Source organism: Carassius carassius, chromosome 25, assembly GCF_963082965.1.
Source record: "Carassius carassius chromosome 25, fCarCar2.1, whole genome shotgun sequence".
NCBI classification, from domain to species: domain Eukaryota; kingdom Metazoa; phylum Chordata; class Actinopteri; order Cypriniformes; family Cyprinidae; genus Carassius; species Carassius carassius.
In genome coordinates this window covers 18,623,917-18,650,836 of record NC_081779.1, presented here as the reverse complement: position 1 = coordinate 18,650,836, position 26,920 = coordinate 18,623,917, and the positions used below count along the sequence as shown (strand labels likewise).

Here is a 26,920-nt window from a genome sequence, read left to right as displayed (position 1 = left end):
CAAGGTGTTTTTACACTTGGAAAAAGGGGCGAATGACCCAAAACTGCCACAGGCCTTTCTGTGGCGCTCCAGCTAATGAGGAGAGGGCCAATGATGCTATAGCTTCATCTTCACCTCAAAGCCTCCGTGCCTCACTCTGTCTAACACTTACTCTCATTTGTTCTGAGCCGAGGCAGAAAAACAAAGCCTTACATATCTGGGATGATTCTGAATGTACCATTTTTCCTTCTTTGTATTTTTTATAGAATAAATATATCAGTACACCAAATTAATACCACATTTTACTGGCTTTGATTTTAGGCACAATTAAATATAAAATAAAATCAGACAATCTACACAGCTTGACGCTCAGTCAAAACTTCAGTCAATTGAAATCTTTTAAGCTGAAGCGGTGCCTAAAAAAAACTTTTTCAGTGTTCCTGGTTAATCTTTTTTTTTTTTTTTTTTTACATTTTGGCACATCTCCAGTCCTCCTCAGCCATTTTGTTTAGTGTATGGTATTCTTGTCCTCTTAGGTGCTTTCACAGGCTCTGCTTCAATGCTTTTCAATCATGCTTGCTGTCTGAACATTAATAACCAGAGAGACACAGTGCCCCCTAGTGGTGCCCAGAAGGACTGTGACAGATTGATTGTACAATCATCATGTTGACAACGCCTTGGTGCCATGCCAGCAGCTCAATAGGAGAGCCCTCATTCAGCATAAGATGCCAAACAGTAGATTTTCCTGATTGGAGAGTGCTCTTCTTAGCTTGACAGTGGTTCACTGCGTGGTATTGAGTAGCTGTTTTTTCCCTTCTCAGAAGCAGGCCAATACACCAATCAATGATGCTAATTTTAATACTTGAACTCAGAAGATAACAGGTCGTAGGGCTAAAAATCGACCCACGCCAGTCATATTCAGAGCCTGTTCTCCCTAGAGATTTAATATAACTGAGAAATTAAAGACAAGTATTGATGTATAAAAGTAATGATGCGATCTCACTTTTCGAGGCAAGATGTAATTTACTTACACAAATTAGATATAAAGTGGTATAAAAAAAAGATGAACAAATAGTGTTTTCACTCTTTCAGTCCATATTCTTACAATCAAGAGTCAGATTTTTTCACCAGCATTCAAGGACATTGAGGGTTATAAAGATGAACCCGGGAGTATGGGCACAGCAAGGAGAGATGAGCATGGATGCCTCAGGCAAAGCACAATCAAAGCAATCTCATCCCGGTTACATGCGTGTTAGAGATTATGACAGCAATATGGTGTTATGAAACCTAGTTTGGCTGATCTGTCAAAGTCCAACGTGACAATAAAGCACTGTCAGTATCTTATTCATGTTGTGTATATGACAGATATAGTGAAGTATCAGACTGCAGGTAAATAAGGTGAGTACATTATGCAACCTATTACTGCTAATATTATTTGCAGTATAATATAATATAATATATATATAATTGATGCCGTGATGCATTACGGTGAAATCTCTGAAACGGATCAAATGAAACTCAATTAAAGAGATCTAATCTGTAACGTAGCCACTGAAGCATCCTTAATGTGCGCATGTTTGTGTATGTGGGCTTGATAAGAGCTTAAAGAGTCTGGCAAAGAAGAAATGCAATAAAGCAAGCTTTCCAATAGATCATCCTGAGTGAATTTGCAAACATTACTCTTCCCGTTTCAAGGCTAGTAAATTTAAATTTATGCACACCTACTTTATCTTCCTTTACGTTCCCCATGAGGTGGTGAGGAGCTATTCTTACCATAGGCAATATTCCCTTTCAGTAATTATATCAATGTAGACTTCCTAATTAACATATGGCATACATGTTCAGAGTGTATGGGCATAATGCTCTCGGTTCTCCACAGCATCTCCCACTGTGCAATATTTTCTCCTCTGATAGATATTCTGCATTGCTATTAATGTCAATCAAACACATTGGCTCTATTCAGGCAACACAGATGGTGACATTCCCGCATTGTTGATGTATGAAAACAACAGTGGAGTGTTTGTGTGAAACGAGGATAGCAAACAAGAGGAAAGGATGCGCTCTGTTTTAACAAAGTGGTCTGACAGAGGAAAGCTGCTCACGCACATCTATACATCCGCAAACACACACACACACTGACACCAGACAGGGCCCGAGGCGGTCCTGCTGCTCCAGGACCCCAACATCTGCTCTCTGGAATAATGCTTGTTTTATTTCAGATGCTCTCTCTCTCTACAATGCAGCGGTGATCTGCCTGTAATGCAAAGGCCACAGATCATGCGTTAAACTCTCGGTAGCTTCAAAGATGTCCTAGGTGGCTCAAAATCCAGCTACAGAGATGGAGGAGACTGGACTTGGACTTATTTATATAGAGGTCAAAATATATGTTTAAAATGATTTAAAAAAATTATTTATACATTTAAGATGTATTTTCAGAAATATACAAAAAAGGCCAAAAATTGATTAAAAGAAAATATATGTACGTAAATATATTTTGAAATATATTTTAACTAATATATATCTTTGGCCATTTTTTTGCAAAAGCTCAGTTGTTGTTTATTGTGTCAGTAGCGATTTATGAAATAACGAAACCGCTTCCTGTGGACCAACTTTAACCCGCTGTGAAATCAGTTTGAATATTTTCGCTCTCACATGTGGTTTTCTGTTTAAAGGATGGATTTCGTCCGTGAATGTGATGTCACCGCACCTTCAGTCACCACCATTATCTTGTTCGTTGAACTGTTGTTTAAAATCTATACCACACTCAGTTCCTGTTCTGAATGCCAGCACAGCTGTGATTATCGTGCCATGCATTTGGAAAACATCGCTCTCGTTGTGCCAGTAAACAGCATGAAAAAAAAAGCTACGGCTAAACAGTCCTCTTTCAATGGTTACAGCTTAATTTATTCATGCATCACCGAATGTTGCATGGGAGCCTGAAATCAGAAACAACCTTCAATATGAAATGTTGGCTCAGACTTCAGACAACTCTGCTGAGCTTGTTTGGGTCAACATTTTGGGGAAGAATTGCTGGTCTTGCAAATGTAGATTTAAAGTTTTTGCGCATCTTGACTCAACAAAGCTGCATATTGGACCAGCTGCTTTTTCACCAAATTGTGAACAAAAGATCCTTATGTACTCTTGATGAGTTACAAATACGGGATCTTAATAGATGGGATGGATCATGAAGTGCTCTGTTGAGAGCCTTGTCATTTGGTTGATTGATTTGGCTATCGTTTAAATACAACGTCTTATCGTGGCTAAGAGGGTGGCTCTCCTGACAGCTTTCTTTTTAAGTAATTAAGTAACATCAGACTGAAACAGACTTGTTTACACTATCTCCTCTCCTCCTTTCGTAGGGAGTCCATATACAACTTGTGAGGCGCATTAACGCTCGCCAAGTGCACAATCGCTTGGAAATTGAGGCTACTGTTCTAGAATAATGGCTGAGCTTGACTGAGGGCTGTGTAATAAATGACTGGGTCTCGTGGCACTTTTCAGTGGACATCCACACAGTCACCATTAGTTTCCTAAGTGCACTTTTCCCCGCATTTCTAAATTGATTGAAACAAAATGTCACAATTATGCCCTGTAGCTCAAGCTTTAATTATTCATCAATTAGCATCCCCCTCCCCACCTCCTTCTTTTTTTCCGAACTGATTTTTCATTCATTTTGCAGAGATGTATGGTTCCCCTGCTGTTAACCAGTCCAAAGTCATTAGTTTCTGGCTTTGCAATTAAACCTGCTGCATTATTCATAAGGCCCAACTCGTAGACGCTACTCAGAGCTCAGGAGACCTGCATGAGAAATTAATTTGGAGAGATGAAGTTTCCTCTCAGGTCAGAACAGATGACATTGGCCCAAACAGAGGGAAGGTATGGATTTCTTTCACTGTGGGGAATTATAATGGCAAGTGTAATGGAAAAATGTGAATGGAAAAAATATCAAAATTGGGCATAGCCTGCGGCGGAGTGCTTCAGATTACTTAAAAATGACTTTTAAAATCAACTCAGGAGGAACTATATAATGACTACATATTCTACATTTAAAAATGACTAAAATATTTTTTTATTTCACAGCAATATAAAAATCGCTTAAATTTTTTTAAAGGTAAAATATAAAAGATTCTGATAATTGATAGAGAACTGCATGACATTTAAATCTAACACAGAAGCATACTGATGTGTATTAATGTTAGTCATAAAAAAATACTGTATGACTGAAATGATTCACTTCTGCAGAGGTCAAAGATCAAAGATCGTCAGTGATCAAATGTTGCCATCTGCTGGTGTATAGCAAAAACATCAACTATTCATTCTTTATAATAAACAGAGATTTAGAAGAAAAAAAATATCATGATCATATATCATATATGATAATATCATGGGGTACGACAATGCATTTTTAAATTTATAATCGTACAAGCCCATAGCACTGATGGTCATCTCTGTTGAAGCAGTCGTAGGAACACAGCAGAACTCTGACTGGAACAGACTGAGAGCTTTTCATCCCCATCTGCTGTTCAAAGACAAAAGAACAGACTCTGGTTACTCTGAAAAGATAGTCTAATATTCTCTTCTACTTTTGTTTACATGCAATGTGGAACATACAGGAAAAAAGTAGTAACACATTGGCACTGTTGTTTTGGCTAATATTTACTAATCAGGAGCAAAAGTTAAATTGTGACCCTGTTAATCTTTGTTGATTCGTTTAACAAATGCTGTCTGTGTGCCTGAGGCATATTAAACACCTATTATGCAAGTGTCAGGTTGTCAAACTATTAAAATGTCATCAAACATCCTGAGTGAAGCATGTCCTGCCAATTTTCAGCGACGGCACTTCTGTGCACTGACTGCCACAGACACTGAATGCTGAACACTGGTGTTCTGCAGAATGAGCTGATACCTTCCTGGTGTTGATGAACTGCACACACTCCAGCCAGGTGGTGAGGAAGGGCTGTGAGCACAGAGCACACTGGCCCCAGTGAGAAAGCATTTCCTGCAGCTCTGGGTATGCTGGCAGAGCTCTGGACAGCACTGACAACTTATTAGTGCTCTGCTGGAGGATGAGCCTGGCTGAGAGCTCCTGAACACATTCAACTACAATCAGCAGCACCATGGAAATGTTATAGTTAAAACTAACCATTTCAAGATGACTTCAAATTGTTTTCTCACTACTAACATCCTCTGGTCTAGTGGACACTAGCAAGACAGCAATCGGATTTGTGCAAAAAATAATAAATAATAATATTTTTTTTAAATAAAATTTGTTACCTTTAATGAGAGGACTTCTTTCTCTTGAACAGACTCTATCAGTGTGAATGGAACTATACTGTTTCCTTCAAAGAATAGTTCCTCCAATGTGAGAAACTGAAACTAGACATTAGAGAGAGAGAGAGAGAGAGAGAGAGAGAACATTTTTAAAATATCATAAAAATATTTTACATGGTATACGATACTGTATTGTATTTAATACACAAAGGCCTCTAAATGATCAAATTAAAAACTTTTCTGGAAAACTTTCTACACAATCAACTACATGCCTGCTATCACCTGGTTGAGTTTATTCTTTTTTAAGCACATTTAATATGGTTGGTAATATTTCAAGACGAAAAGATTACTGGAATGGAGAAACTTGAAAGAGAAAATTTTGAAAAAAAAAAAAAAAGTACAGTGCTTTGATCTGCCATACTGTTTTTATACTTGTTTATACCTGTTTTTATACTTGTTTTTTTGTGTCTTCCGTCTATGTTCCTATGTCAGACCCACTAATTAACATTTAGAACCAACTACATATTTCTGTATAATCTGCTTATTTTATTAGCACATTGACCAAATGATTAGTAAATAAAATAGCAGCTGAAATGGCTGGCAATTTGTCCAAATGACTTACACCAACTGGAAACACAGATAAACGATTTCCAGCAACATCCAAGATCTTCAGTTTTTTCCAACCAAGGGCCCCCTAAGCAAAAAAACGAACACATAATAAACTAATATGCATAAAAAATGGGTAAAATATGAAAAAGTCATCTGTCTTGCCTCTGGTAGTTCTGTCAGGTTGTTTCGGGCCAAATACAATTTCCTCAGCTGTGGTAAATTGTATAACTGCTGTGGTATTTGAGTCAGTTTATTATTAGTGAAGTTAATCTCAGTCAAACACTTCATCAAGCCCAGTTCAGCTGGAATCTGCTGCAAAAGATTGTCTGTGACACTAATGCTTTTTAGACTACACAGCCTGCAAATAAACAAGAAGCACTTCAAAAATCAGATATCATGCTAATCAAATACTAAAGACGTAGGATAAAAGTGTAAAAGATGTCTCACCATTTTATTTCTGCAGGAATGACTTTGATTCTATTGTGGTTCAAATTGAGAAGCTGAAGGTTTAGTAGACCCTCTGCAAATACAACAACACAACACAATCAGCACTACTGACCCGCTTCAATAAAATAACCTGCATATGAAAGAGTTTGATCTTACCCAGCACCTCTGGTGACAAAAGGCTGATTCTGTTTCCATATAAATACAGTTTATTTAGGCAACTGAAGTGTTTTAACACGGGTGGGATCTCCTCAAGAACATTATTTCCCAGATTGAGCTCCGTCAACTATAAATATACAATGAAAATCAAAGTATTGACTACACAATATGCATAACAGTTCATCTAAGTTAATTATCTTCTATGATACATGCAAATAATATATAATTCATTTATTGTGCTGTTTCTTGCTTCCACTGTTTTATTATTTGTCAAACTTGTTTTTTTTTTCTGTTCAGTATGGTTCATGTTTTGCGTTGGGCTCTATCATAGAAAAAAAATATTAGTATTAAAAAGTATTAAAGCTATGTGAAAGATACAACGAACTCACCTTTTGCAGACACATCAGTTCAGCCGGCAGATTCGACAGGTAGTTATTATTCAACTTTAATACAACAATCCACGTTAGCCTCGCAAAAACTTCTGGAAGATGTGTAATTTTCCTACAGCTCAAATTAAGTGACTTTGACTTCGTCTTTAACGCTTTGATAATTGAATCGTTTACCATTTTGACACTTGCATCGCCAACTCTCTCCACGTTTCTATGGAGATGCAACGCAGTTTCTCACGTAGTGTTGAGGGACGCCGCTGGCGCCGCCTGGCGGACAAACATCACAACAACATGCTGTCAGTGTCCCAATACTCCACGATTAGCAACTGAAAGGTTATTAAAATGTATTTTCTATTTCAGCAAATGCTTGTTAATTTTAAAAATCCAAATAATGTAATTTTTTTCTGTCTAATAATTTTAAGGAATTTTACATTATTTTGTAATGGGTGAAATCCTGTAGTAACAGGGTTTGTAGTAAAAACAGCAAACTTAATATCCATCTGTTTACTACAATAGATTGAATATCCATTGAATAGTTTGAGTTATTGCCCGACAAGGACTGGATTTTGGTTTCAGCTAATATTAATCATTGATTCTCAGCACATCCGGAAATACAACATTTCAAAATAAAAGCCTTAGATACTTCAGACTCTTTTCCTCTTGGTATTTTGATATAATGGTTTAAAATGACAGAATAAATAAACAATAAATAAAAGAAATGGAGTCGCACATTTTGGTGCGGTTGATCGCTTTGTTTTGAGGCTTGTTTAATCATGAAGTGTTGCTTGTTTTCCAAGTGAAATCTGGCAACACTGTGAGACGGAGCTAATCGAAAATGTTCGTTCAAACGGCGCTTACGACTGATCTACACAGTCACACTCCATGTGATTATGTCTGACGTGCAATTCATGTTGACAGTTTTAACATACTGGCTTTAATACCACAGAATCATTTAAATAAATAAGGAATCATTTGTAGTAGAAGCGAGGTTGTTGTAGCCTCGCAGGAAATGTTGGGAAGCCAGGGGATTCAACCTGTCACGCTAGTCTTCAATAACTCCAAAAACTGCTTTCTTCAGCTGTCATCAAACTTTGCCACGCATCTCTGTCTTCAAGAGGTTTGTATCAAGCTAGCAGCTTTATAATAGATGCATGCCAGATAGTAGTCTACCACTGTACTGTGTTTCTGTAAGTTCCATCATAGTTTTGAGTCATGTAACTCTAATGTGATGTGATGTCAGAACCAGATCCTGGAGCTGTCATGGGGTGTTTCTGCACCCGTGTTCCTCAGCTGGATCAGCTCCAGGTCTTCAGGTCCAGAGGAAAGAGTTGAGATCAGCAGACAGCTGGGAGAGAAACTTGGGCTCAAGGAGGGAGAACAGGTTTGTCACTGTTTAAAGGGATAGTTCAAAATTTTTCTTTTTGGGGTGAACTGTCGCTTTAATATGTCACAAGTGATTTGATTATTAAACCACATTAAACTGATGTCGATGCATGTAACAAGGTTTTGATGTGTTGTAGGGGTATCTGCGGCCGTGTCATCAGGTGCAGTCAGTGCAGCAGGTGTTCGTAGAGCCTCTGTCTCCAGATGACTGGGAGATCTTGGTGAGTTCACAATGGCATTATTTCGTCTATCTCTTTTTTTTCATTCTCTAGGAGAAGTTTATCTGATGTTTAGGAACATATGGCCATTAAAATGCACATACAGTAACTAGAAACCTAAACTTTCGTAATACACATTTCTAGTCTTGTATGATTCATCCATGCATGACTCCATCATGATTCACTGCCACCTTGCATTAATGTCTTGTATGAAACTCAGACTTTTCATGATCTGATCAATTCTATACTGTATCCTGTTGTACATTTTCTCTTGTTAAATGCCCTGTTTTACTTGTAAAAATATGTCAGATTACCGAATTAAAATGGGTTGTGAATGTCTTTTCAGTTTAGAATCTGATTGTACTTTGTTCCAGGAGCTGCACAGCGTGGCTCTGGAGCAGCGACTCTTGGATCAGATCCGAGTGGTCTTCAGTGAGGGTGTTTTTCCTGTGTGGGTGGACCAGCACACTGTCATCTATATCAGGACAGGTCAGTCAGCCCTATTTTAAAGGCATGTCGTATTGGAGTTTTTGTTGGGTATGAACTGATCTTTTTACACTAATGATTGTATGTTTTTTTAGCGTCCCTCTCTCCATCTGTTCCGTTTGGCAGATTGGAGCAGTTCACTGAGCTTGTTGTCTCACCAAAACTACATCCAGAACGTGAACAACTGCTCCAAACTCGGTCAGAAGAACCAAGCCAAGATCTACAATACCAAAACATTGATGTCACATCTTCCTCCAGCTCAGTCGTCCATCAGGATCCCATCAGTGGTCATCTGGAGAGTCAGAATGAAGGCCATTGGGGAGGAATAGCTGATCTGAAAAGCCTGGTTAGATACCTTTTTACAGGAGGATTTGAGCCTGTAAAAGAGCTTGTCGCAGTTCCCACAGTTCCCACCATCCTGAAAGACTGTATCCTCCGGACCTGTGGAACTCATCCTAGGTCTGTCAGCCATCTAGGCTCATGTCATGGAGATGTCCATATACTGCCATGGAACCTGCAAGAGCAAGAGAACTGGAATCCAGGGCAGTCTGCACTAACATACGGCAGGCTTTCAAAGATCCTTTCTCCTAAAGAACTCAGGGAGAAAGTCAAGCAGGCCATGGAGAAGAAGAAGATCAGAGATGGACCTCACAATGGGAACGACACAGAGGAACATAAGGAGAACGCTGTTGTGGTCAGGATGCTTTGTCACAATATAAAAAGGCTGCAGGAGGACCAGAAATTCAATAAATGTGAAGACATTTACTCTGGGAGAGTTTGGGTAAGTTATTCCATTCAAGTTCAGTTTTAATGTTTCATAGAAATATCCTTTATCACCATCATTTCTAGGGATGGGACCTTTTATATCATAAGTATATAATTGGCTTAGATTATTATGCCAAGAATTGTAATATCTGTACACCCTTCCATTCGCACAATTACATATTAGACAATATATACAGTATATACAATATCAACTGGTACAAATAAATGAAAAAAAAATTTGAGTATAGGCTGATAACGGATCTAGTACAGATATATTGTGCATCCTTAGTTAAAAACTAGTAACATTTTTTGTTGTTGCAGATCCCAAAGGTGCTGCAGAGGCGTTTGAGGATAGACCCTCGATCAGCTGTGAGGATTCAGCCTTTGAAATCAAAGCCAAGAGTTGCAGAAGCAGTCATGGTGCAACCACTACAACCGTTGGTAAGTTTCTCTTTCAGACTTGATGCTTTATGTTGTCAGATAATGAAAATATTGTATTGTATACTAAAATTCTTTCTGTTTGCAGGTAGTGAATGAAAAAGAAGAAGACATTCAAACTGCGTTCCTCAACTGGTTGCATGCTCTGAGCCATCAGCCTTTGACCTGTCTGACAGGCCGCACTAACGTCATTCTCTTACCCTGTGCGGAAGGTGTGAGGAACAACCATCAGAATTGATGTTTTTAATCATATTACTATTATTACAGACCAACCTGGGTTTCCCTCTTCTCAGGAAAAGAAGAGTTTGTCTTGACTGTGCTGAAACCAGAGCAACAGCAAGAGGATGAGATGTTCTTTCTATCAGCCAGTTTACTAAAGAAAACAAATCTGCAGGTATAAAGTCAAATGCTGTTTTTACTAATTCATTTTTCTGCTCCTGCCTTAACAAACCAATCTCTGTTTAGATTGTCAGAGAGCCAGATGATTCTGATCACAGCGGCTCTGATAATGATAGTGAAGATCCATATCTCAGCTTTCCCTCCCTCAGCTCTCTTGGGTATGCTTGTATTCTTTTTAAAAATGAGAAAAATCTGTGTATTTTTTTAATATCCTTAGCAGCAAACAAGATTGACTTTCTGATGAGTCGGTGTAGCTGTTCTTAGTTGTCTGTGATTGAATGTCTTTGGTCAGTGGGGTAGAGGACATCAGCAGGTCTGCTTTCGAGCACATCTCTCACGCTCTAATGGGAGGTCCTCTCTCGCGTGAACTGGTCTGTACAGGACGTGGACTGAGGGGCGGAGCTCTGCTCATCACAGGGGCAAAGGTAACCTTCAGACACATATGCTACAGTCTTTTCAAAGTCAGATATGGGATACCTCTGCTTGATATCTCTCCTTATGCATTAAGGCAATGCCTTTTTCAGGCATTTGACTATCATTATTCAAGATCATGCAGTATAGGTCCTTCTCTGTAAATATTTTCTAATTAGGCTTATTATCATTTAATGCACGGGAATTTGAATCATTGATGTTTTTAACTTGTTTAAAAGGGATTAAGCAAATATTAGTGAATAACTGTGTCCACACATGCTGCCATGTTTGCTCGACTTCATACGCTCCTGTTTGAAAGTTTGTCATTAATGTTATTAAAACTTTGCTATTTTAATATTCTTTAAAATTCAATTTATTCAGTTCAGTTTTTGATCAATTTATTGTTTTTGATTAATCAAAATTTGTATTTTTTTTTTTATCTTACTGTCCACAAATGTTTGAACGTTAGTGTACATCTGTATCAGAAGTCAGGGTAAATATTTTTGCACAAATGGTTTGTTTGACACCAAGTGCCGTTTCAAGTAAGACGTTTGAAATGTGAGTTGAATGGAATGGGAAAGTGATATGTTTCCTGCTTTTCTCCAAAGGGCAGTGGGAAATCTTCTCTTTCCAGAGCACTGTGTCGAAAGGCCAGTGAAGAGCTAGATGCCCATATTGAAGTTGTGGACTGCAAGACACTGAAAGGTAAGCAAGAAATGAGATTGAGCAGTTTTGCGGTGCATTCCAACTTAACATGCAAGATTTTTTTTCTTTTATTTCCATCAAATTTATTGATGTTATGAATGAAATTTCTAGGTAAAAGAGCAGACAAAATCAGACTGAGACTGGAAGAGGTTTTTGAGCAGGCGATCTGGAGACAGCCCTCATTGGTCCTGCTGGATGACCTGGATCACATGACTGGTGCCGCAGCTTCACCTGAGCACGAGCATGGGCCAGAGGCAGTACTGAGGCAGCACATCGCACAGGGTAAGAAATCTTCAGAGACATACCTGGCTCTACATGTATCTCTTGGAGGAACCATCTGATGGACATCTTCGCTCTGCATGTTCTCCGCAGGTCTGAGGGATTTGGTGGATGAGATGGTGGTGCGCTCCAGTCTCATAGCTTTAATGATCACAGCACAGAGTGAATGTGCTCTTCATCAGACTCTGACTGCGGTACAAGGTTCACACTTCTTCCAAAGTTTCTGCAAGATCCAAACACCAGATCAGGTGAGTTTGTTTTTGTTTTTATAAATATTAATTATTTTAAATGTTACATTTTTTACATAAATAAATAAAATCAATACATACTTAAAAATGCATATTTGTATTTTATATCAATGGGTTTTAGAATAATTGTGGATTATGTATCAATACATCTATACAATTATTATGCTGATAATAAAATCTAATAATAATAATAGCAATTCAAATCAATATTTAAAACAATTTAAAATTATTACTATTATTATTATTCCTAAAAATGTCTAAATATTGCTACTGTAGTATTTCAAGTAAAAAATATAATATTTTATAAAATATAAATAAAATATATAATAACAAAAGCAACAATAACAATAGCAATCATTTAAACTTTAAAATTACAATACTTATATTAATGACTGCCATAATTTCTTCTTTTCTTACTAAACAATGTCACGATTTCAGTTTTAATTCAATTAATCATGCAGCCCTACTGCAATCTAACAAAGACATTTTGACATTTGTTCCCAGGTACAATTCAAGTCACTTGTTTGCTTATGGATTTGCTTCGTTTATAATGTTTGTGTTAATGAATCCTTGCCAGAATAAGTTGCAGTGTGGACCAAACATTATGCTTATACTCAAAAGGTTTTTTTTTCTTGCTTGGTGTTTTATTTCCGCGCAGAAAATAGTGACTGTAATATGATGGTTTCTCTTTATAGACTCAAAGGGTTGAGATTCTAAGGTCTTTAATAGCCAAAAAGAACTTCCAGGACTGTCAAACTACTCTTGACCTAGACATTGTTGCCAGAGAAACAGAAGGATTCATGCCACAAGACCTGAACCTTCTGCTCGAGAGGGCCATCCATGCCAACACCCTACACAGCAGGAACAATGGCAGCTCTGAAGGCGAGTGCTTAATCTAGTTAGATCTTTCTATGATTCAGCTGTTTTGCTGAAATCTATGCTTTCTGCTTTCACAGATTTAAACTATGAAGACTTCAGACAGGCCCTACAGGGCTTCACCCCACCCTCCTTCTGGGGGGCTCAGCTGCAGGCTCCTACCGGGGCCGGCATGGAGCGTATCGGGGGACTTCATCAGGCACGTCAGCTCTTGATGGACATCATACTGCTGCCAGCTAAGGTACAGATGCTACTGTGCATTATATGTCCATTTATATATGCAAGACGAGTGGGCTATACAGTCCCCGTCACAAATCGACTTGAATATTTACAGCGTGTTAGTAAAAAAAGAAAAAAGCTTAAGAAGTCATGGATTGTTGTTGTTGTTGTTTTTTTAATAGTGAATACATTTTTTCAACTTTTTTGTGAGTGTTTGTGCTGCTAGCAAGCCAGGATGATAATAGCAGTCTATCTGTTCTCAAATCTCAGTGTCAGGACCAGGGTTATTATCATTAACTAAAATTAAAACCATAAACAAACAAAATAAACATTAACTGAAATAACATGGAATCAGTAAGTCATGGAAATTCATGGGTCAAAAACGGTGAACTCTATGTATATCCCTGTTCATGTGTGGTGTCATGTTGTGTCCAGTACCCGCTGCTCTTCTCCAGTCTGCCCATCCGTCAGTGCTCTGGTGTGCTGCTCTATGGAGCTCCTGGAACAGGCAAGACTCTACTGGCTGGAGCTGTAGCCAAAGAGAGCGGCATGAACTTCATCAGCATCAAGGGAAGGAATTTGCATTTTATGAATGTATACAATTGTATTTATTCTATTTATATATTGTGATAACCTGTGTGTTTCTTCAGGGTCCTGAACTCCTGAGCAAGTATATTGGCGCAAGTGAGCAGGCGGTTAGAGATGTGTTTCAGAGGTCTGTCAAATGCACAGTCTTTTCTGTATGAAATACCGGTATATAGTAGTAGTTCACAAGAGTCATTACCCAATGTGTGTCTGTGTTGCTCCAGTGCTCAACAAGCTAAACCTTGCATACTGTTCTTTGATGAGTTTGACTCTCTGGCCCCTCGAAGGGGTCATGACAACACAGGGGTCACTGACCGTGTGGTCAACCAGTTACTTACTCAGCTGGATGGAGTGGAAGGGCTGACAGGTAATGAAGATTAAATGCTCACCTAGGCTTTACAGCAACAGCTAGAGGTTCTGCTTTTTCAACCTGCTTCATGGTCTTAGTTGTTGATCTGTGTGCTAGTGGGTGGTTGACATCCATGGACTTTTTTTTCTTTTCAACAGCAGATTTGAAGTTGGATTGTTAAATATTATTACAATTAAAAGAACGTTTCTATTTTAATATATTTTCAAATGTAATTTATTCCTGAATTTTTGTCAGCAGCCATTACTCCACTCTTCAGTGTCACATATTTTCCTGCTTAATATTTTTGTGAAAATTATGAAACCTTTTTCAAAAGAACAGCATTTGAGATAGGAAGGACTTTTCGTAATGTTACAAAACATTTCTGTCACTTTTTTTTTTATCAAAATTTTTAACTGTAGTGTATGTAAAAGGTAGTAATAGAAAGTAGAATTAAAAAAAACTATAATTATATTACAGTTAGGAAAAAAAATGTACAACATGTTCATGTTGAAACTGCTTGAAATTGTATGTCAGCTACCCAAGTAGTTCATATTAGCATTTATTGTTTATTCTGCAACAATTTGGAGAAGTTTCATAGTTTGTTGCTTTTAATATAGCTATGGTTATTGCTTATAGCAACATCACTATCTTTATCAGTAAGATAGATTCATTTAAAGTTATTAATTTATATTTCTATAATCGAATCCCAAATTTAAAAAACTAATTGTTTTTCCAAGAACTTGCTTAAAAACGTCAGACTGAGACTGTAGAGCAAAGCCAGTTGTGTCAGTTGTTGTACAATGTTGTGAAATATCTGGAGTGTATTTTTCTTTAAAAGAATGCATTGTTGTATTTGTGAGAACTCTGTATTCAATACATAGGTTCTTATTTTTAGGGGTGTATGTATTGGCTGCCACCTGTCGCCCTGACCTGATTGATCCTGCTCTTCTGAGACCCGGGCGACTGGACAAGTCTCTCTACTGCCCTCCTCCTGATCGGGTCAGCATGGGCATACATCAGTATAACCTCTTTATTCCTAGATTATCTACAATATCATTTTACTGATTCATATCTGTCCTTCAGGAAGCCCGGCTGGAGATCCTGAAGGCTTTGACTCATTCTGTGCCACTGGCTGCAGATGTGGACTTGGAGCAGATTGTTGAGGCGACAGAGCTGTTCACTGGAGCTGACCTAAAGGCCCTTCTTTATAACGCTCAGCTAGAGGCGATCCACAGCAGCCTGGGGCCAAACCTTCTGCATGTGTGTTACACACAAACCCAAACATGCACACTCACACAGATAAAACCCCAACCCCATGATTAGTAGTTAACCTATATGGATTTTTCAGTGGCTGATGCCCATATATAAAGACCAGTGGCCAATGTTTAAAAGTTTGGGTTGGTTAAGATTCTTTAATGTTTTTGAAAGAAGACTCTTATTCTTACTAAGGATGCATTTATTTGATTATAAATGCAATAAAGTAGTAATATTGTGAAATATTATTACAATTCAGAGTAATTTGAAAACATTGAAGTTTAAAATGTCATTTACTTCTGTGATGGCAGAGCTGAATTTTCAGTTTAGTCAGTACATCAGTGATACATTTTCCGCTTATTTGTGAAGCAGACTGTCTCTGTGTTTTATAGGATCTGGGCTCGGGATCAGACAGTGATGTCAGCCTCTCCTCCCTGATCTTCCTGAATCATAGTGGTGGGTCGGATGACTCAGCTGGGGAGGGGGACGCAGGGCCGGAGCACTCTATGGTTCTGCTGGACCCCAGTGAACTCCCACCTGAGGACCCACGCCACAACATCTGGCGCCTTTACTTTGGAAGTTCCTTTGAGTCTGAACTGGACAACCAGTCTCTATCTGAACTGGTGGGACACTAAATTTCCAAATGGGCTTATAATGCATATTTTTTAACAATTATGTATAAATCAATGCTATAATATTTCAGATGTCTTCTTAAAGTAATTGATTAGATGTTTTAACACTTTTTAAAGCTGCTTATGAGACTGTCACGTTCTGTTTGCTCTGCTCCCAGAATTCTCAGTGCCTGTCTGGACCCAATTCTACTGCCCCTGACATGACCGGGGCATCAGTGAGGGATCCAAACTCCTGTCATGTCCCAGTTTTTATGTCCTGTCTGCAGGACGGCTTTCAGGAACTGACCCATGAGCAGTCAGAACGCCTCCGAGCAGATGTTAACACAGTTAAGAACAGTTACCGCAGAAACACGGTCAGTTACCTTTCTCATCTATCCATTTATCCATCCATCCATTTTTTATATATCAAGTTTCCTATCTATCCATTGTTACATCTGTCTAATCTTTCCATCAATCCATTGTTACAGTATATACAACTAGTATACATCTAGTTTTTTTCCATCCATCTGCTGTTACAGTATATCCAGTTTTGCCATTGCTATGTTCCATCCATCCATTGATGTATCCCTCTAGTTTTCTAATCGGTCCATCCATGTGTACACCCACACATCTATCCATCTATACATGCATACACCCATCCATCCATCCATCCATCCATCCACCTGAGGAATGTGTTAGAGTGTGTAGCAGTCTGTAGACACTGTTGCTGCTCAGTAGATGAGATCTGCCGTTCTTCCGTGTTTATAGGATGAATCATCTCTGCCGCAGACTGGCCCCAGTAAGCCTGGCTCTCTCATATGCCAAGCTCACCTGATCTCCGCTTTGGCTAACACTCGAGCATCTGTCAGCAGAGAAGACTGGAGGAGATACAGTGAACTGTGAGTTAAACATTTCACAAGCACTCTTCTTATATTTATGCAGATAAATCAGTCACACCACTGCATTACTGATTCACATATTTGTGTGGGTTTTTTCCTTCCGTTATGCAGATATGAGTCTTTCGGAGCCTTAAAGGAAGGCAAGTCTCAGAGCACTGCTTCGTTTAAAGCAGGTCAGCGGGTGACATTGGCTTAATGAGTGCCTCGCATAAATTAATACAGCTCGGGGGTATTCAATTTATTTATTTTTTTGCTGAGATTGTGTGTGATATGATCGACTCAGGTTTGTATCACACATTTTGGCCTTTTTTTTTTCTTTTTTACTTTTCTTGGCCTTAAGAGCAAATGCATACTTACAATGTTTTGATATTAAATAGATAGAAGTATCAAGAATTTGATAGAATTGAATTCATAGCACTGAACAAATAATTTAAAGATAATTATGAAGTTTAAAAATTGACGTTTTTGCTAAATTTGCTTAGCTGCTGTAGGCAATATAATGTAAAGAAATCAAATGTGTATATATACATTAAATATGTAATTAACTTTTAAATAAATGACAATTCTTTGAATTATGATGCCTGTTTTATTTCTCTAGAGCCTGTGATACACTGCACAAACTCATGACACAATATAACTGAAAATGGTGTATATCTGAAAATAAATAGCAATAGATAGTTTATATTGAATTAGCCCTTTTTTTTATTCTGTTTGTGTTTATCTACTTTTGTTGCTGTTTCTCTAGCATCCTCATGAAGTGATACTTACCATAACCTGTAGGTGGCAGTGTATTCCTAGCATCCAAAAGCTAAAATGCCTTTTGCAAAGTCCTCCATGGATACTTCTCAATCTGTATTCAAAGACCTTTTATGTTTTTCTCTTTGTAGAAGAGAAGAATCTTCTATTTTATCAGCCATAACGGCCTCCAGCTTACTCTGAATAACTGACATCTGCAGACCCCCAGGATCTGAGTTCTTTTAAATTGATTTTTTCAATTTTTTCGTAGTCTTCACTTCCCCTGAGCACATGCCCTAGAGCTACAGCTGTCTCTGCACCTTTGATTATAATAAAATTTTCCAGCACATTCTCAGATTTGTCCTCGTGTGAGCTAGATTTCCGTCTCACACATTGTTGAGCTGAATTCAGAGTTGCCGCAAGACACATCATGGTCTACACATATACAGTCGTGGCCAAAAGTTTTGAGAATTACATAAATATTAGTTTTCAAAAAGTTTGCTGCTAAACTGCTTTTAGATCTTTGTTTCAGTTGTGTCTGTGATGTACTGAAATATAATTACAAGAACTTCATACGTTTCAAAGGCTTTTATCGACAATTACATGACATTTATGCAAAGAGTCAGTATTTGCAGTGTTGGCCCTTCTTTTTCAGGACCTCTGCAATTTGACTGGGGATGCTCTCAATCAACTTCTGGGCCAAATCCTGACTGATAGCAACCCATTCTTTCATAATCACTTCTTGGAGTTTGTCAGAATTAGTGGGTAAAATAATTTTGTTTGTCCACCCGCCTCTTGAGGATTGACCACAAGTTCTCAATGGGATTAAGATCTGGGGAGTTTCCAGGCCATGGACCCAAAATTTCAACATTCTGGTCCCCGAGCCACTTAGTTATCACTTTTGCCTTATGGCACGGTGCTCCATCGTGCTGGAAAATGCATTGTTCTTCACCAAACTGTTGTTGGATTGTTGGAAGAAGTTGCTGTTGGAGGGTGTTTTGGTACCATTCTTTATTCATGGCTGTGTTTTTGGGCAGAATTGTGAGTGAGCCCATCTCTTGGATGAGAAGCAACCCCACACATGAATGGTGTCAGGATGCTTTACTGTTGGCATGACACAGGACTGATGGTAGCGCTCACCTTTTCTTCTCCGTACAAGCCATTTTCCAGATGCCCCAAACAATCGGAAAGGGGCTTCATCGGAGAATATGACTTTGCCCCAGTCCTCAGCAGTCCATTCACTATACTTTCTGCAGAAGATCAATCTGTCCCTGATGTTTTTTTTGGAGAGAAGTGGCTTCTTTCTGCCCTTCTTGACACCAGGCCATCTTCCAAAAGTCTTGGCCTCACTGTGCGTGCAGATGCGCTCACACCTGCCTGCTGCCATTCCTGAGCAAGCTCTGCACTGGTGACACTCCGATCCCGCAGCTGAATCCTCTTTAGGAGACGATCCTGGCACTTGCTGGACTTTCTTGGACGCCCTGAAGCCTTCTTTACAAGAATTGAACCTCTTTCCTTGAAGTTCTTGATGATCCTATAAATTGTTGATTTAGGTGCAATCTTAGTAGCCACAATATCCTTGCCTGTGAAGCCATTTTTATGCAACGCAATGATGACTGCACGCGTTTCTTTGCAGGTCACCATGGTTAACAATGGAAGAACAATGATTTCAAGCATCACCCTCCTTTTAACATGTCAAGTCTGCCATTCTAACCCAATCAGCCTGACATAATGATCTCCAGCCTTGTTCTCGTCAACATTCTCACCTGGGTTAACAAGACGATTTCTGAAATGATCTCAGCAGGTCCTTTAATGACACCAATGAAATGCAGTGGATGTTTTTTGGGGATTAAGTTAATTTTCATGGTAAAGAAGGACTATGCAATTCATCACTCTTCATAACATTCTGGACTATATGCAAATTGCTATTATAAAAACTTAAGCAGCAACTTTTCCAATTTCCAATATTTATGTAATTCTCAAAACTGTTGGCCACAACTGTACAGCCTGATGCAGCAGTTTCTGCTGAGTTAAATATAGCCAGCCTTTGTTCTGGCCCCTGCTGTTAGTATTGTATGGGCTTGCACCAAAACAGAAACAAAACAAGTGACATCATGGGACTAGAATAGACTAAGTCACCATACTGTGGTGAGAACTGTGGACTAAAATGAGAGAAGCAAAACTGCCCTCAGCAGTTACCTGACCTCTGAATTTTAACAGTCATTGAGACAAAAGCTCAGTAACCCCTGAGGGGGGATACTGTGCAAAATATGATTGTGAAGATTCACTGAAAGAAAAAGACGTCGTAGGTTTATAAAATATTAATATGGCCCTCTGGGAAACATGCATTTAATCGACTGGCTCACCAATAAATGTAAATTCTGTCATTAATTCACCCTCATATTGTTCCTGTTAGGAATGCAAAAGAAAATATTTTTAAACAATGTTTTTAGATGACAGTGGATGGTTATTGAAGACGTATATTTGCCTTCACAAGTAATGCATTAGCTTTATGTAAGCTGTTTACGTTTACTCCTCAAGTTATGGTTTCGGATCAACTGACTCGAATGAATCGTTCGTTCGCTGTTTAAAAACTTCGTTCACAATAGCGCTACTTCTCTTAAAGGCGTGCATTATAATCATCATAAATAACGACTTTTTTAAATAACGAAATTTGTAAATTTGATGTTCCTCGCAGTATGATTTCAGAAGACTTGTTAGTGTACGAATCATGTGGACAACTTTTATTGCTTTTATTGGCGATTTTTCTTTCTGATGCTACAGTCACCACTTGTTGAAATAATAACGTTATGTAAATTACATTTTGGAAAGACATTATTATTCATCTTTATCAAACAGAAAGTCCGATGTGCTTTGGACCAACGCCAATAACGGCGAGTAACGTTAATAACGGAATTTAATTCTCGGAATGATCTATACTTAACACTTATAAAGTCTTTAAACCAATCATTTAGATGCAATTGCAAAAGTCACACTGAAATGAATAGTCTCTTGTTTAAACAAACTGTTCAGTCTACCGTATACTAAGTAATTCATATAGCTCCATAATTTCTGTAACAGGCCGGTTAGCTCAGTTGGTTAGAGCGTGGTGCTAATAACGCCAAGGTCGCGGGTTCGATCCCCGTACTGGCCATAATAATCGTCTTTTTTTCTCTCCTGCAATTCTACTTTAGTCAATATATTTATATTCCAAATAGTTCACCAACTTGAAGCTATTTGCTCTGTATTTCAAGATGAAACAGGATTTTTTTGTAGAAAATGTAAAGCCATTGAGACCAGTCAATGTTGTTTCATGAAATATATTCTTATGATACCATGTCCCATTTGAGATGGTTGCTGCCCATTTCCAGTCCTGGCATTATTATGAAATAGTGTATCAAGTTAAATACACAAGCAGGCAATTTAAGATGTGTAGGTTAAGTTTCCCCCTTTGTACAAACCTGGGATAGCCTATAAGACATTTTCAGCCAGCATAACATCTAAAATGTAAAATAATCGATCCATAATATTCTGTTCTAATTTTTCCTTTCTTTTGTCAGTGTTTTTTACATTTTTGTCTACAAGATGAACATTCCAGAGACTTCTCTTAAGTGTTGCAGAACCTGCTGCAGACTTTTCAATAAAGTGGCCAAATAAGGGCCTGTGAATTAAGATTACAAAATACAGTTGTCCACTTGCTCGGGTGTTCCTCTGAGCCTTCCGCTAGTCCCTTTATTCTGGTCAAATCAATGCTACAATAGCTCACACATTCATGGAACTTCATTTCTCAGCAGAGAGCAGCACAATTAATAGTCTTTTCATTGTTGCCATTTTTATAACCAAAATTGAACCGACAATATGGAAGTGCGAGTAAACACATTGCATTTTAAATGGAACACTTCGTGAAGTAGCATTAACTTGATGCTTTGACTTAAATGCTACTTTGTAAAATGGGCTTTTAGAATAATGAATAATGAAGAGATCAGATTCAAGAATGGAACTTTTCTAGATGTTCAAAGACAACTTGAACTGCATGTTAACATACCTGTAGGTGAATTGTTAGTTTAAATCAGATCTTTCAGAAAGTAGTGATGGCAGTGAGGAGGAGTAACGCAATATAAATGCTGGAGTTACACAGACCAGTAGACGGCAGATTATTGCCATTCTGGCCCTGTTATTACCACACAGAGCTGTGAAGAGCACTCTGGGACGCTCTGAGTCAGCTCAGAGTCAATCAATCATTTAATGCAGAAAGCTGTGATGGCCAGTGTTTTTGTTTGTGAGTAGCAATCCAATTTCTTAATTGTGTAACAGGAGAGGAAAAAGGGTATACACATCTCCTGGATATCACTACTCATTGAAGGTGGTTCCCACAAACTCATACAGAATATTTATGGAAAAATATATGATACAAGGAAATATATAGTATTTATAAATGAAGAGTGTTCTGTTCCTTGAGGGCCACCTTCCATTTTACATTTATTCATTTGGCCAATGCTTTAATACACAGGGATTTACAATTGAGGAATACAACAAGCGATTCATCACAATCGTAATACAAAGTTTCAGACATTGTTCATATAAGTACAAGTACTAGATGGGGTATTAAGGAAAGAGAAAGCAAAGTTTTTTTAAAAAATTTTTTTAGGATGCAGTCAAATGTTGACGATTGAGCTTCCAGCAGTTTAGCTCCGAACATACTTAAACCAGGTAATCAAGAGGGCCTTTCACACTGCTTTAGTTCCAGAACTAAATGTACAGTACTAAAGTACTGGGACGATTTTGTGCAAACCATTTCCCAGTACCATTTAAAAGGTTGCATTCGCACTGACGGTGTGTACTAGTAAGTGACGTAAGCCCGTCGACAGCGATGTCATTTGTGCGCCACGTACAACAACGGAAACAAATAACAACAACGTTAACAACAGGAAGATGGAGGACTCTGTGATTGGAGCTTTGTTTTTGTTGTGTCTCGCGGGTTTCACAATAATGGACATGGAATGTAGACGTATACGTAAAGCGATTGAAAGAATGGAAAGGAGGACTAAAACTACAACTGGCAGTGGTACATTTTCTACAAGTGCCTGCACTTGAGCATCCGTCCATCTATCGCTGTTCATCATACTTGCAAAATAAGTTGACACAATGTTTAAAGTATGTTTACACAGCTTTTTAAATCATGGCAGGTGAAGCCGTTTTCATACGCGTCTGGCCAATCAATGTGTACTTACGTCACGGGTAGTACCAGTTGTGCTGGTTAGACCCTGCTCAGGAGTAAGAATTAATTTGGTTCTCGAAAAAAGGCAGTCCAGTACTAAAATCGCACCCAGTTCCGGCGGTGCGAAAATGCCAAAAAGTGTGTAGTTCCACAATTAGTTCTGGTACTATGTAAAGGCTCCGGCAGTGCAAAAGGCCCTAAGGTTTTCAAGATAAGTAGAAACTCCCAGGCAGGTGTTTTGGAGCAGGACTGGACACCAAAAGATTATAAGGTAACGTAAAGACAACTTGATAAAGAAATGCTGAAGCTTAAAACTGAATTAGAATCAATCTTTAATGTAAACAGCAGGATGTTGGCGTTCTTAAACCTATTACAAACATGAGGGGTGAAAAAAAAATCATAATACCCACAATCTTAAATTAAATTAATCATGGAAGTTCAAATGAAATTTGACGGCCCTGAAAATAAAATTCCTTAATAAACATACTCGAGATGTATAATACTGACTACTTGGCAGCAATCACAAATATCACAAAAGTTAATACCAGCTTACAAAACAGAAGCTCAATATTGCTTTGGAATTTTACAGCAGTCTGCCATGAGTCTAGTTGCTGTAAAGTGATGGAAAGAGCTATATCTACACACCTGCATTACAGTCAGACAAAAGTGTAATGTATGCACAAAGCAGGTATGGTTTAAGACAAAAGAGGCAACCTCTTGCATGAAGCTGCCTATTTAATTTAACAGTCTACAAGTATAAGAGGCATGAATGGGATACTTGGAGAAATCATTAAGAACAAACTTGGACTCTGCTAGCAATATAGCTGCCGCTTGTTGGAGTGAGAAACATACTACAGTGAGTGCTACATGCCCCAGTCCCCTAGACATTTGGCACACTCTACAGGGAGCATCCCACTCCGAACAGCCAGAAATTATGATGGGACAAAAATTCTTGACACATAACCATTTTTAAGCCAGAGCAGGTGGACTGTTTAAGGAATGTAATCGTACAAAGAGATGTCTCGAAATGACTGCCAAAGGAGTAGAGTGGTTTAGGACCTGAGGACCAGTTTGTGATGGTTCTTCAACCAGACCAGAGGGTTTTATAGGCCTGGCAAGAAAAGACCATTATGTTCAGCAAGTCCATTATGATTAGGTGCATTAGAGAGCCAAGTTTTAGCAGGAAAGAGATGTCCATTTTTTTTCTTTTCTTTAACTTTTTTGTAAAAGTCCTTCTTCCAGTATGCATTAAGGAACAATCAGTCAGTCCAGTGGAAGGGAATTAGTTGCAGTCATAAACAAAGTCATAATTGCTTGGCTCTTTGGGGATTGGGGGAGGAACTTCAGGGATTTGGATGTTCTCCAAGTCCAGGAGGCGGAGCTTCATTTCCATGTTGAGTAGAGTGTCCATGTCTGAGCGAGTGAACTCACTGGTCATCTCCTTCCCCAGCAGTGCATTCAGCCCATCTGTCCACACGCAGTACTGAAAATTGGCCAGAAAATATGACATTAAACCACAGCATGCACAAAGTCCAAATCGCACCAAAGATGGACAACAGCTAACACTTTGTTGATAGCGTTGGCATTTGCTCACCTCATGCTTGTCAGGGGCAATGAAGTTTAGATACTCATCAGATTCATAGAGGACAGAGAAAGCCAGCTCAAGCAACTCCTAAAGAAGGAAAGAGAATTGACACCGTCTGTCAAATGCTAATGCTACTTTATAAATTCTCATTGACTCGACATGGAGTTTTTGGAGTAGCTGTCAGAAAGGGTATCTATGAATTTGGCAATTGCAAATCCCTGTCAAAATTATGGAGATGCAAGCAAAAAAAAAAAAAGAAATCACCAATTCAGGTAAGAAGAGGTTCAACTGGCCTACAAACTAATCCTCTCTGTGGCACATTTGAAATGTGTATACCCAGACATTATCGAGACTTTTCAGACCACCTGACCTTTCCAGAGACCTGTCTAGGGTGGTAAATAAAATTATAACAAAAGCACAGAAAAGGATGTACATTTGTGGCAAACACTGAGGCATTACTGGTGCTTCTCAGCCTTCACAGAATCAGCCCTTGCATCATCTAATTGTCTTATTTGGGTCAACTAACCTAAAAAAAACAGGATGAAATTGGATCATCCAAATGGCTTAAAGGATCATTGGATGAGAGCTCCATCATCACATCCAAAATGAGAGCAGACAAACATTTCTGACCCCTCACATTCTGCCCACAGCATCTTTCTGCTACTCCATGCAGAGATGAGATTACAGACAATCGAGACAATAGAAACAGAACAATCTCTTCTTCAGCAGTTGATGAAGGAAGTGATTTTCTGAGTCAAATTCCTATCAAGATATATCTTGCTCAAAGAAAGGACAAAAACAATGTTGATGCAGATTTTCTTTTTAGAGTCAGTGTCACCAGGACTAGGGGGATCCAACAACCTTTTGGGTGTGTCAGAAAGCTCCAGTTTTACTTGATATCCTGTCTTCAAGTTTAATCAATTTTGTCAACAGGGAGTTATTTTTTTACAGTTGTGGCATAAATTTGACATTGCCTGCTTTGTTCTGTGGGAAGAAGAAAGGGTGAATTTGAAACTGAAGTGAGCTGATGATCATTACTCACAGAGCTACTAGGCATAACTAATGCATCATTTGTCACCAAGCTACACACCAGAGCATCAAAGGAAAATTTGATCTTTTGATATTCAAGAGCATTTTTTGCTCTCTGCCATCAAGCACACACAAAAGGACTCACCTTGTTCTGCTTCAGAGCTCCCTTTTCCTTCATGTGTGGACAGTCTTTACCAGTGACAACTGCTTTGATATCAGCCACAGGAACTGCCACAGGAAAAAAAGAATAATTAATAAGGGTGTGGCCATATTAAGCCCATCTTTCTAAAGTGAAGCCACTACACCGTGGTCAGTATTCAGGCTGTACTCACGTTTGTCCTGTAGCGATTCATGGGCTACCTCTCCCTGAGGGCTCTCCTCCAGATCCCCATAGTGCAGAACTTTATGATTGGGCGACAGTCGACAGTACCAGAACTTGTCTGCAAAGAAGCATAACAGTGGGTCACTGTTCCACAATGTAATGCTAACATGTTATCTTTCATTCTAGTACAATACTTAATATTCTTTGGCCTTTACTTGTGGATTGGGCAAAGCCATGACTGGCAAATTGTCTCCCAATCCCCTCCTGACACTTTCTGTGCCCCAACAAAAGCAGACACAAGTGATCACTGCCAGGACTGCTCACATATAGACTATAAGGCCATGGCTGGCACTTGACCCTAGTACCTGAATCCAAATCCTAATTACTGGGAAATGCAGTTTGGCAGAATAAAAAACATTGTGGGATGAAAGAGTGTCCTGCAGGGTGGCACTTCAGGCATATACACATACACAAAGACACAGAGATAAAGAGGGTGCAGTAAACAGCTTGATCACTGCACAATTCAATACCTTCAGCTTACCAACCAGCTCAATAGGCTGTTTATCCACCACTACGAATGTGCAATGAACAACCAGCAGACACTGCAGCTAACAGCCATCTGTGAGCCCATTCTGAGATGTCAGAACAGATATGTGCAGAATGGTTTAATATGCATGCAGTGTCATGTGCATGATGAAAAGGGGGCTTCCTTTGTAGATGGCTTTGGCTGTCTTTCTATTCTATTTGATGACATACACAAGTCAAGAGACAGAAACACAATGTTGATGAGGAAATAAGTAATTTTTATTTATTAAGAGAAGCCTGATGAACACTAGTGCTCTGGTGCCCTTCCTTCAGCTAACATGTGCATGCATCTAAATCTGAATCTAGGACTAAGAACTTAAAATCTCAATAACTTCAAGTTGAATACTGTTTTTTTTCCCTTGCTCATGGCCCTGCTTCCATACAATTTAACTAAATCTCACAGAGGTTAGCTTCAGTCTGCTCCAAATCTAAACCTGTGATTCTGAATTCTGAAAACCTTGTTAGCCAGT

General features: G+C 38.7%; 3 protein-coding genes and 1 non-coding gene across 11 annotated transcripts in view; 2 read left to right on the top strand and 2 right to left on the bottom strand.

The window, feature by feature from the left end:
- Positions 1-4,372: 4,372 nt before the first annotated feature.
- Positions 4,373-7,161, bottom strand: lrrc69 (leucine rich repeat containing 69). The gene is made up of 8 exons (XM_059510285.1): positions 6,852-7,161; positions 6,463-6,589; positions 6,307-6,379; positions 6,022-6,217; positions 5,873-5,944; positions 5,254-5,355; positions 4,886-5,065; positions 4,373-4,498 (listed from the first exon to the last, which is right to left on the bottom strand). The coding sequence occupies exons 1-8, from the start codon at positions 7,026-7,028 to the stop codon at positions 4,391-4,393; spliced, it is 1,035 nt and encodes a 344-aa protein (XP_059366268.1). The 5' UTR covers positions 7,029-7,161; the 3' UTR covers positions 4,373-4,390.
- A 343-nt stretch (positions 7,162-7,504) lies between these two features.
- Positions 7,505-17,549, top strand: LOC132104333 (peroxisomal ATPase PEX1-like). Its single transcript, XM_059509734.1, has 24 exons — positions 7,505-7,968; positions 8,092-8,232; positions 8,372-8,455; positions 8,827-8,941; positions 9,034-9,719; positions 10,025-10,144; positions 10,230-10,353; positions 10,435-10,535; positions 10,607-10,698; positions 10,833-10,965; positions 11,560-11,656; positions 11,768-11,938; positions 12,029-12,183; positions 12,879-13,065; positions 13,140-13,300; positions 13,714-13,850; positions 13,931-13,993; positions 14,088-14,230; positions 15,108-15,211; positions 15,296-15,472; positions 15,859-16,089; positions 16,257-16,451; positions 16,846-16,976; positions 17,088-17,549. The coding sequence occupies exons 1-24, from the start codon at positions 7,861-7,863 to the stop codon at positions 17,170-17,172; spliced, it is 3,741 nt and encodes a 1,246-aa protein (XP_059365717.1). The 5' UTR covers positions 7,505-7,860; the 3' UTR covers positions 17,173-17,549.
- Positions 17,550-20,791: 3,242 nt separating this feature from the next.
- Positions 20,792-20,865, top strand: trnai-aau (transfer RNA isoleucine (anticodon AAU)). The gene has a single exon. It is a non-coding gene; the product is annotated as a tRNA-Ile (tRNA).
- A 2,379-nt stretch (positions 20,866-23,244) lies between these two features.
- LOC132104335 (engulfment and cell motility protein 1-like) overlaps positions 23,245-26,920 on the bottom strand; it is a 97,716-nt gene continuing 94,040 nt past the window's right edge. For all 8 annotated transcript variants that reach the window (XM_059509741.1, XM_059509742.1, XM_059509743.1 and 5 more), the window contains 4 exons: positions 25,876-25,983; positions 25,689-25,771; positions 24,524-24,601; positions 23,245-24,412 (listed from right to left, as the gene is read on the bottom strand). In XM_059509741.1, coding sequence (XP_059365724.1) covers positions 24,212-24,412; positions 24,524-24,601; positions 25,689-25,771; positions 25,876-25,983 — 470 coding nt within the window. In that variant the 3' untranslated portion in view covers positions 23,245-24,211. The remainder of the gene's footprint in view (positions 24,413-24,523; positions 24,602-25,688; positions 25,772-25,875; positions 25,984-26,920) is intronic.

What these genes read in the sequence shown, in the direction of transcription:
- lrrc69 (XM_059510285.1), bottom strand. Translation starts at nt 7,028, where the DNA reads ATGGTAAACGATTCAATTATCAAAGCGTTAAAGACGAAGTCAAAGTCA. An exon ending in ACCTGACAGAACTACCAGAG is followed by an intron (nt 5,945 to 6,021) that starts GCAAGACAGATG and finishes TTTTTTGCTTAG; the next exon opens with GGGGCCCTTGGTTGGAAAAA. An exon ending in AAGAAGTCCTCTCATTAAAG is followed by an intron (nt 5,066 to 5,253) that starts GTAACAAATTTT and finishes GAATGTGTTCAG; the next exon opens with GAGCTCTCAGCCAGGCTCAT.
- LOC132104333 (XM_059509734.1), top strand. Translation starts at nt 7,861, where the DNA reads ATGTTGGGAAGCCAGGGGATTCAACCTGTCACGCTAGTCTTCAATAAC. An exon ending in GGCTCAAGGAGGGAGAACAG is followed by an intron (nt 8,233 to 8,371) that starts GTTTGTCACTGT and finishes GATGTGTTGTAG; the next exon opens with GGGTATCTGCGGCCGTGTCA. An exon ending in CAGATGACTGGGAGATCTTG is followed by an intron (nt 8,456 to 8,826) that starts GTGAGTTCACAA and finishes ACTTTGTTCCAG; the next exon opens with GAGCTGCACAGCGTGGCTCT.